Source organism: Sinocyclocheilus rhinocerous, unplaced genomic scaffold (genome assembly GCF_001515625.1).
Source record: "Sinocyclocheilus rhinocerous isolate Xijiao unplaced genomic scaffold, SAMN03320098_v1.1 scaffold191, whole genome shotgun sequence".
Classification (NCBI taxonomy): Eukaryota; Metazoa; Chordata; class Actinopteri; order Cypriniformes; family Cyprinidae; genus Sinocyclocheilus; species Sinocyclocheilus rhinocerous.
Genome location: NW_015625580.1, coordinates 239,418 through 250,971, shown reverse-complemented (window position 1 = coordinate 250,971; position 11,554 = coordinate 239,418). Strand labels below are relative to the sequence as shown.

General features: G+C 35.3%; 1 protein-coding gene across 1 annotated transcript in view; it reads left to right on the top strand.

Annotated features, from left to right (window-relative positions):
* Positions 1 to 3,161: 3,161 nt before the first annotated feature.
* The window catches only part of LOC107753225 (integrin alpha-3), a 42,516-nt gene continuing 34,123 nt past the window's right edge, over positions 3,162 to 11,554 (top strand). The window contains 2 exon segments of the mRNA XM_074560223.1: positions 3,162 to 3,191; positions 10,939 to 11,138. Of these exon segments, the coding sequence (XP_074416324.1) occupies positions 3,162 to 3,191; positions 10,939 to 11,138 (230 nt within the window).

The window sequence follows — 11,554 nt, the reverse complement described above, 5'->3', positions numbered from 1 at the left end:
GCATTACATCACTTACTCACCAATGGATCCTCTGCAGTGAATGGGTGCCGTCAGAATGAGACTCCAAACAGCTGATAAAAACAGCATAGTTATCCACAAGTAATCCACACAACTCCAGTCCATCAGTTAATGTCTTGTAAAGTGAAAAGCTTTGTGTTTGTAATAAGCAAATTCATCATTAAGACTTTAATCTAAAATACGAATCTTCTATCCATACATTATTGCTTTCTCCTGTAATCAGAAGAGAAATCAGGACAGAAACATGCACAGATAATTTTCATTTTTATTTAATTTCTTTTATTTTCTTAAAAGCTTTTAGCTTTTCGTTTTAATTACTTTTTCCTATTTGTAAGTCGCTTTGGATAAAAGCGTCTGCTAAATGACTAAAAGTAAAAGTAAAGTAAAAAGTAAAGATAAAGCACCATTTACAAGCAAAAAAACATTCTAAACAAAGATGTTGGTGGATTTTGATATGAGTGGACAATGGGGGATAGACTTTTTCACTGGAGGAAGCGTTATTATGAATTATGGACTGCCAGTTTGGCCAGAAGCAACAGTGTAAAGTTAAAACGCCTTAATAATAGATTTGTATCTTACAAACATGCAGCTTTTCTCTTCACAAGACATTCATTGAAGGAATGGAGTCATGTGGATAATTGTGATGTTTTGTCAGCTGTTTGGACTCTAATAATGACGGCACCCATTCACTGCAGAGGATATATTGGTGAGCAAGTGATGTAATGCTGAATTTCTCCAAATCTGTTCCAATTAACAAACAAACTCATCTACATCATGGATGGCCTGAGGGTGAGTAAATGTTCAGCAAATTTTCATTTTTGAGTGAACTATTCCTTTAAGATCTGACCAAGACGCAGGACGACACCTTGCCAACCAACAAGGTGTTCATTGACTGGTCGTGTGGCGTTCCTGAGGTCAACGAATCAACTGCAGGATATACCGACCATGCAGCATGTTGCCCTTTCCAAGTGATTCCATCCATACAAAAACATGAGCAGCAGTCTTTATGACTCCCGATAAAAAATGCTTCTTGACTCACAAAAAAGACTGAATGGCATTAATTGAACAGCTCGGCTTGTGCTGTATTCTTACAGCTTGCCGTGCTCACAACAGACTGAGTAGTTTGAAAACGAGAGCCAAGTTAGCAACACTTTCAAAATTATACAAACCAAAGACTCTAGTTTGACCTTCTGCGATTTCTACATTCACAAAAATCCTCCAACATTGATGAAGTGACATATGAGGACCATGAACTGCTGCTCTTGCATGGCATCACGTTTTCAACATGTTAACGTTTGTTTAGCATATCTTAGTGGCCTTTATAGAAGGTCTGGGTCTTAAACTGCTGTAGGTTCAAGGCCATTTGATGAGGTGGTCTGTCCAAACATACATCAGTTATTGTTGTTAAGGACATTCTATTTTAAGGAAATTTATGATGCTTTATGAGCTAAAATGATTGACAATTTATGATGAAGAAACAACCGCACCGCTTCCAACAGAACAGAATCTTTCACCTTGAGAAGGAGACGTGTTTTCCAAGTTGCGCTACCTATTGTCATTGTGAAAAGAACTGAAATGTCTAATAGGGAACAAACAAAAGGAGAGGTAGATATTTTATGTATTTTCAACAGCAAGTACTGTATGTTCTTATACGGGTGTTAATGCATGCTTCTTTGACCAACCACACACTTTTTAAAGATATTTGTTTATGATTTGATGGTCACAATTTTTGTATGACATTCTTTTGGACGGTGTTCCAAAAATAATGTGCCATAAAGACATAAAAGTTATAAAAGCCAGCTTGAAGTAAACTAAGTTTTTGTAGCCTTCTCATTAGGAAAGGGATATTTTTGAAGGAGCAAAAGAGAAGGGACATTATGGAAAGACTTGAGCCAGAGACATACAATGTCACAAATATTTTGTTAAAAAAGAAAGGAAAAATTGCTTGCATTATTAGAAAATCGCCATGTTTTTAGTCCATTATAGGTCCAGAATACTATTTTCATAATTATGCATAGATAAAAACAAAACCCTATAGTTATTTTAAATACACGAAAGCCCTATATCAGATACAAGAAACTCTAAAACCAGTGCAAAACATAATAGTGCAAGGGTCACGTGCAAAATAGACCGTAAATAACCATTGTTAATTAAGTTAGAAAAGGGTTATTTTACAGTTTTAAGTCGGCCTGTTAAAAGAAAGCACTTACAAAAATTATAAATGTTAATTTAGCCCAAAACACTTCTTTTTAGTCTTCTTTTTTCTGCATTTTAATGCTCTCTCACATATCTGAGATTGAGTATTAACAAATTTGAGAGCACAGTTGATTTTACTTCCATAATTGGACACAAATTGCAAACCAGTGTTAATAGTAGATTGGTTGCTGATGAGATATTTTGAAGTGATGTGGTCAGTAATCATCCTGAGAACGAGGTGCAGTCATTCTGTGAATGAGAAATTTTTCACGAGCATTTTCTCCATACATTGTTCACTCACTATTCAAGCTTCTGCATGTGACATGACAAGTGCGGTTTTTGTTAAAGGTGATGAACAGTGATGAAGGAGTGACTTTAAAGCAGTTCGCAGGTGTAATATTAACATTTGCAAAGCGTGCGTTTGAATAGATTTTTGAGTCTTAAACGTCTTCTATAGAAGTACAGCAGCTTTTCAATATGCAAATGATGAGATACTGATGACATGTAAGATACTAAAATGAATTACCTGTAGCACACAAAAACTGATCAAATCAACTCAGATGGCAGGTCATCTGTGACCTGTTTGCAGTACATTTAGCAATATGCACATTTGAAGTTTTAAAGATCAATGACAGTCAAAAGCTAACAGACCACAGTCTTTAACCCCATTTATTTGTCTTTTGTCAGTTAAATAGCTTTTTTTCCTGTTTCTGTATGGGATCATTTAAACAAAAGGCTATTTACATATTTCTGATCACTTGCTGATAACACATTTACATTTATCCCCGTATTTTGTGTTGGCCTCATCCTGATAAAACACTGATGGTGCTATTAATGCAGATATCCCATATTACCCATAACAAGACCTTTGTCATTGGTTAGCTGAATGTAGTGAAGTTTTGTACATAAGGCAAAAAGACTGGACATGCATTGATGCTACTACAAAAATGGCTCCATTGGTGTACGGGATACTGGATGTGATGAGAAACTGACCATAACAGATTGGTGTGGAGAAAGGCCATTAATTACAACAACTCTTGTCTTGTCATAGATAATGAAAGAGGCAAAATGTGCTATTATGTTTTATACAATTTTTGTGGTTGATGTAACATTCTTCAAAAAAAAAAAAAAAAAAAACTGTACAGCAACAAAAGACTGAAGTATGGTTTTCTCTTTTCTTTGTTTCACGTTGTGTGAAATTTGTTGATCAAAATGAAACAAAAATTAGATGTAACTAATATATTTAAAGAAGCAATCTGTTACAGTATATGGGTGTGTATGAATGTGAGTTTGTGCAATGACTTTGGTCAACTCTTCTATCAACTTTATATAAAAATGTGCATTTGCAAGCAAAAGCATTGATTACGTGTCTTGTTTTTTATTCTAATTTGTGTACAAATGGCTTCCTATACCTATAGGTTACATGTTTTCATTTTTTAATTGAGTTATTTCTATATAGCTTTAATTGTATTTCAGTTTATTATTTTTAGTTTCAGTAATTTTAGTACTTAAAAGTACTTAAAATGTATTTATTTCAATAATTTTAGTCCTTGAAGTTCATTTTTTACAAATGACTTACTGTTTGATATATATTTGCACAACATAATTTCATTTCTTACATATTTCTAATATTTTTCTCCTATATATATATTTTTTTTTTCTATTAATTCAGCGTCACCATACATTACATATAAGACATAAGCACGTGCAACTCATTGACTAGTAATGGTATTTCAGTTTATTATTTTTAGTTTCAGTAATTTTAGTACTTAAAAGTACTTAAAATGTATTTATTTCAATAATTTTAGTCCTTGAAGTTCATTTTTTACAAATGACTTACTGTTTGATATATATTTGCACAACATAATTTCATTTCTTACATATTTCTAATATTTTTCTCCTATATATATATATTTTTTTCTATTAATTCAGCGTCACCATACATTACATATAAGACATAAGCACGTGCAACTCATTGACTAGTAATAAGGGGTAACTGCAGTATTACGTAACTCAACATGGGTACACATCACAATGCAGCAAACTGCCATCTGCTGGAGAACATTTCACAGATTGAATAAAGAAGCTTGGGTTTTCATATCAGTGTGTATTTTTGTGTATATGGGAGGAGTGACGCTTTCAGTGCAGCCTCTGTTCTGCTACCTGTCATCCTTTTCCCGTTAGAAATGAAGTAGGAATTCGCGGTTATTGCATATGTAAAACGGCCTTATTCCAGTGACTTAATTAAATCTTAAATTGCTCAATATGTACAGTAAGGTTCATAGAGTGCTCTGCGGCTTACCTGTAAGCATCAAATGCTGTTGACACATGTGGACAAGTTAATGGTGCCACTACAAAATGATTAGGCTTAATGTTTACAAACAGGTTTCCCAAAGAAGAAAGTTTCCCTGCCCGTCGTTAATCTGTAAACAGATAGTCCCGCCCCACAGTTTTGTAGTGTCGGTATTGTTAACTAAAACTCTACTATTAAATTCGTTAGGGTTAGGTTAAGGTTTTTTTTTTTGTAATTGAAATACAGCTAAAATAAAATATAAATTATACATATGAAAACTTAAAACCTAAATGAAAATTTGAAATATTACCTCGTCAATGAACTGAAATAAGTTGAAGCTGTAATACTGAAATTACTAAAGCTAAAAGTGAAATAAACATAAAGATATTTTAAAAAACTGGAAAAAAAATGACAAAGCAAACAACCAAATCATTAAAACTAAAATAAAAACTTAAAAATATAAAAATCAAAGCCTATTTAAAAATATTTTAAAATACTATAATAGTATTTAAATAATACTAAAAAACTTTCATCCAAAGCGATTATCCAAATAACGCTTTTATCCAAATAGCACTGGGTAGATGTCAGTTTTGTCTTAAAATTCAGCGATATTCTGAATTTGTCTCCCAAAACTTAGGTTATGTACTCTGTTCTGTGTCTGATTGGTCCTTAAATGTCACTTTATAATGTATGTGATATTAGACATCAAAATATAAATGCCTTTTAAATTGTGTATCTCACATCAATTCAATTAATTATCAATTTTTCCTTGTTTTGATTTCAGATAGCTTGTGGTTGCACTCAATGTCAAAGACAATAATAAATTAATAAAGATTAATAAAGAAAATAATAAAAAAAATATTATCAAGGGTCAGAATTCACATGACAGTCAAAGGAGAAATGTTGATTTCAGTTCACATTCATTTATTGACATCATTGCTCTGAGTCTTACCATATATTAGCTATCACTGTCAAAAAATGTCAGTAGCCATAAAGTGTGCGTATAAGCATGCAAGCTACATTAAACTGCCCAAAGAAGTATATGACAGGTTGTGACCAGGTCTCTGTAAGCTGCATACCTATTTAAAATCTAAGTGCATGGACACTGTAAGCCAGCTGTTAAAACAACCAGCTGTTCCTGAATATTCCTACCATGTGCACACTGCAGAACACAGATGGAACTGCAGCCACATCAAAGAGACGCACAACAGACTGTCATGGAGCAATAACTGTCACAGCAGACACAGCACAGTCACTGCACACACTACACCGGACATATGGCATTTTTCAATCTTGAAAAAAAATACATGTTTGCATGTGGTAACTGCATTTTATTAGGCAATAATAATATGTGTATATAATATGGATGTATGTAACTTATATTTATGTAAAAAAAAAAAAAAAAAAAAGGTCATTAACATTATTGACCCGTTTCTGTACAATGCATTGAGTGGCCAGCAGGTGGCACTCAAACTGCACGTGTTCAGCAGAGGTAGCCTCAAATTAAAGACTTCACATAAATCTGCAGTGTTTTCCTCTCACTGGTAGACATGGAATGCCTAAAATAATCGGAAATGACTTAACATATCTCTTTGCTAGAATATATGATATAATATAGCTGTATAATAACATAATGATCCTTCACTGCCAAATGTTACTCAGTCTAACAATCGATGACACTGCATTTACATTTAAACTCTGTGTCTTGTCTGTTGGTGTCAGTGAGACAAATACAGTTTCTGAAAAGATGAAAGTCTGTTCATTTGTTGCATGTAGAGGCGCTTTTGGAGAGATTTATGGAAAAACCGAGCCCTCATAATGAAAGAATATTAGGCTACTCATTACTCAACGCTGTAGTCACTTTTGAATTATTGAACCGATAAATTACTGGCGAAAAATGTGTGTCGCTGCAGAAGACTTTAGGGCTCGGTAATATTGTCTGTAATTAACATTTTCTAATCATTCTGTCCTGATTGTTCTGTTAATATCTTAAAAACAACTTGGTTTATTAAAATTAACACGCTAAACACTTGGTAATTGTCCTTTTTCAGCTATATGACTTTTGAACACACACAAAACAACATTAGGCTACTGATTCACCAGCCTGTCAACATCCTAAAGCACTATAGTTTATCAAGAGGAAATAGATGTGTAAAATAGATGAAAATGTGGAAGTCGTTTTCACAGTACACTCTAATTCAGGCTGTGGTCTGTTTCACAGATGTTTATTCAACTTTGCCTGACAGTAATTTAGAGATAGACTAAGATCGATATCAGAAAACCTTTGAGGTGACACACTGTCTGCGCTTTTACCACAGACAAACAGCATCCTTTATCACTACACTGAAGTTGTACCTTTGATTTTCTTTTGCTTCTGCCAGAATGATGAAATGTTCAAACATCACTGAAAGTAGATTAAGCCATGACAAAGTTTAATTGTATTGTCATTTAAGAAATGACAAACTCAATTTATCAAACATTTATGAGAATGTCATGTAAATCTTTAGCTTTATTCTGATGCCATTGCCTGGTCTAGCCACACTCTGAATGTGTCCTGTTTCATCCCCCTGAAATTTACACTCATAACACAAGCTCATGAAAACCAAGAAACACTGCAATAAACAAAAGCTCGACATTTGGGCATTTAGGCTAATGTGCTTTCTCCTAGTGTTCAAAGTATTTCTCTTATAAATAAGAAAAAGCAGCAGTATCATAACAATTTACACTAAATGAAGGATTCCTTGAGCTAAAGGTATTTCTTATGTACGAGCTTTGCATTTATCACATGACAACAAAAAGATTTAGGAAAAGCAGGTACATGATCTGTGATTTATCCTCAAGACAAAATATCAGAACACATCTGGCATGTACAAAAACATGTTGGCAACTACTACACGATCTCGCATGTTGGGACAAGTGAGTAAATTAAGCGGCCTTTACACAGCCTTTTCTGATTCTAATCACTGACTGTGTATCCTGAGGACAACCAACAAGAATGAAAACCCCACTGAGTCTAATTACTGTGTCGTCATGGTGAGGTGTTACATTTTAGTGAAGTTAACAGACAGAGATTTTCACATGAGCACTTAAAGGGGTCATATGATGCAATTTCAATTTTTCCTTTCTCTTTGGAGTGTTACAAGCTCTTGGTGCATAAAGAAGAGCTGTAAAGTTGCAAAGACTAAAGTCAGAACACTTCAACCCAAATATTCAGATGTGTGCAGCGCATTTTGCGGAGGATGAGGACTGTTTCCTGTGAGACAGAGTACCCTACAATGTCTGTTTCTATAAAGTGGGGCAGTTCCAACTTTGCAAGTGTAACCCCTCTCCCCCGGGTCCGCTCCGCCACACCTCGTTCTCGCTCCGAGTGGGTCTCGAACCAGGGTCTCCGGCTTGGGAGGCGGACGCACTAACAAGGAGGCTAAATGACTGCAGCCACTAGCGTCAGTCGCTAGTGCGTCTTTTGAGATCAGGGGAGTGAGGTTTACCTTGCACAGCACCTACTCGCTGGCCTCCGTTACACAAGGACAGTCTGGCACTTCTGACTCACAGACTGTAGGCTAAGTACGTTTTTTATATTTAAAGGATTTGCCACTGATAATTCAAACGCGAGTTTTGAGCAGTGTAGAGTAGCACTTGTTTGTTGTTTCTCCAGACATGGTTTTGTTTACACAGCGCGATACGCAACGCAACGAGTAAAAAGACAGTATAAGTCATTATAATCAGTAATTATGTCCCCACTGGATGCAACAAATGCCTCGTTTATAATGGGTTTTAATGTTTTTGTCTCGTCGCCGCGGCCGGACACGGCATCAAAGGCGGGGCATAGAGGAGCAACAATAATGTACAGTATGTGGAAAATAATGTGTTTTTTTAACCTTAAACCGCATAAACACATTTCATTACACCAAATACACAACATAATGTTCTTTTTAGCAACGTCATTTGACCCCTTTAATTTCAAGTGTTTTTCACACATGGCAAAATATTGCAAATAATTATAGTAGCAAAAAAATTATTTTAACCATTTTTTTTCCTGTTAGTGTTTACATTACATGGCTCTCTGGAATACTTAATTCTGATTGGTCAATTGCGACATTCAGCAGTCTTATTTGAAGTTCCCAACGCAGTTTCGAGAGGAGCCTAATCATCCAGTCCTGTCAATCATCGAGCCTCGGGTTCCAGCCTCCTTCATGGACAGCAAGCCAAGTTCGTTTACCATTATCTCAGGGCTGAATGGGCAGGCGAACTTATGAAATTGACTAAAATTCACCATGACTGCTGCATATTCATCCTCTCATTTGAGTAACTGAAACCGACCCTGCTTTCATATCTCTCGTATCACACATTGTGTTCCATTCTGAAGTGCTCATCCCGATGCCCTAATCACTTTGAAGGGTTTGCCCTCCAGAGTGAGAGATTTGAAGAGATTAAGGGAGCAGGGGACCAAAAAAAATGTTCCTTGGAATGCACTTCTGCGTCATCTTTCCAACCCAGTTAAGGAGGGTCCATCGTCACACAATTAAACCTGCGCAAAGAATCATGGGAGCTAAGTGTCCATCAGTCATACCCTTCAAAATCATTCATTCCGAAGGGCTCTTTGAAGTGGCCAGTTTTGAGCACTTCAATTTGGAACAACCCTTCAATATGGCGGCCATGATTTATTCCATTTGGAACGCAAGGACACTCTCTTTTTTCATACGCAGTTTGCGCCATCTCGAAACTCAGAATGTAGAGGAAATTACTCCTTTGCTGTGTCCCAATACACCTACATATCTGCCCTAAAAATACATATTTTTGAGTGTGTAGCAGAAGAGCAGGCAAACTTTGGGACATACATTACTACTTCATCATAATTGCATCTTTAATGGACTGCACTGTCACTTAGTTAGTGTTTGTCATTCCAACTGAATCTGCGTCCAACATGCAATGGGTTGTGGGCAATATTAGCTGCTAGAGTGTACAACCTTGAAGGTTGTTTTGCTGATTTATTGCAATTTAGTCACAATTTAGGATATTTTCACTTCTACCACCAACTAATATTGTATTGTGGAGACTAATGGGATACATAGGTGTTGATCTGTTGTCATATCAGTTCTTTTATTCAAAACAGTGTTCAAGACACAGATAATTAGTCATTTACTTTGTATGAGGAGCACCAGAAGCTGATAAATTGTGCTGGAAAATCCAGCAAACCAGTCTAAACTGGGTGAGCAGCTACAGTGTTGTACAATACTGGTAGCTGGTTTATTGCTGGTCAAAGATGGTTTACCCGTTAATGATCAGAAAGAACCTAGCTACCATATTCTTAACTATTTTACGAGGTGCTGATTTAATTTTGTACAATGTGAATTGTACAAAAACATATGCTTTTTGTAAAATAGTTCATGTTGGGAATTTTCAGCAGGGAAAGCAGTTCAGTGTTTTACAGCTAAACGTTGTGTTATTCAGTTTACGTAGACATTCAAAGTAATTTAATTAGATTAAGATTACACATGGTATAAATCACGATGATGTGAATGTGGTAAATATGATCAATTTAACCTTTGAGAGATATAAGTTCCATTAATGCTTCACAAGTTTTATAGACCAGAGGTTTTCTGAGGTCTGGGGATCCTTCAGGGGAGAACAAAGGGGGTCCGTGAAAAATTTGGAGAAAAAAAAAAAATACTGTTAATTTTAATTTAAATTTCTTTTTAATATTAAGATAATGAATAAATAAATAAATACTCCTTACTCCCAATGTGCATTCTTTCAAGAATAGTTTGTACTTTGTAGTATAGTTCTTGCTTTGGAAGAATATTTACAGTGAAATTCCAGATTCATTTAAATTGGACTCAAATTAAAATGTTTCTCTTCTGGTTCATACTACTACTGGCTACATAGTACACTAATAGGATACTGTCAGATCAATGCAAATTAAATAGTTTTCAGTAGAGTAATAATTTTGGTTTTTAGTATAATGACAATATAAAAGCAAATTATTTAATTTGGAAAACAACATGTCTTTTTAAAATATTATAAAGAAAATACATTTATAATGACTTCAACATTTTCCACACACAGTACAAATGTATCTTATCCATTAAAATATACAGCTGCCTGAATATTTCAGGAAATCTTCCTTCAGGGGACCATATTAAAAGTTTGAAAAGCCCTTTTCTAGACATTATAACAGAACGCAAATGTGAGTATAGACTACTAGCGTGTGTAAGTCCGTCCTCGATCAAGGTGCCCGCGCTTGTATTTCAATGCCCTCCAGTCAGGTTTTCACCGAGGACTGGCGCGAACATCCCGGAAGAATGACTATGAATATGAACTCTCAGTTCACAGCGTCTGACAAATCCGCTCCTGTTCAGACCCTGACAAAGTCCTCTTCCTCTGCGCTCTGTTTCTGTCTCGCCTAACAAAAAAATTGGAGTGACTATTAGAAAAAAATTAACGCATTTCACCGGCAAGGACTCAGTAAAAACACGGTTGTCTTGGTGCTCGTGTTGAGCGCCGCTCGTTGCTGTCAAGCGTTCAACTTGGATGTGAGGTTTGTAGTCGCCAAAGAGGGAAAAACAGATGGCAGTTTGTTTGGGCTTTCTGTTGCACTACACGAACAGGTCGTAGGAGAGAAAAGACACCTGTAAGTACATTTTTAATGTATTATTATGACCTGATTCCAGGTGAAATGTCATGATAAGGACAAAATCTTCTCACGGATGTACGTGCACCTGTTGAGCGTTTTATATCTGCATTAACGATATTTTTAGTTACTTTTTATATGGGTCAATGACGCCTATTCTTTTTTCAGGTTTTATTTAGTTATGCAGCCAAGATCTAATCACAAATGCGATTTATACAAAATATTAGCCTACCTGAATGCTTTTTTTCCCCCATGATGAGCATGTTGAAAGTCATTTGGGTATTTTTTAAGGTTTTAAAGTAAAAAATGTAGAATTGTCCAGAGTATTTTTCCAAGTAAAATAAATGAAATAAATAAATAGTAAATTATTCAAGAATTTCAGTTATTATTATTATTATTAATAATAATAATAATAA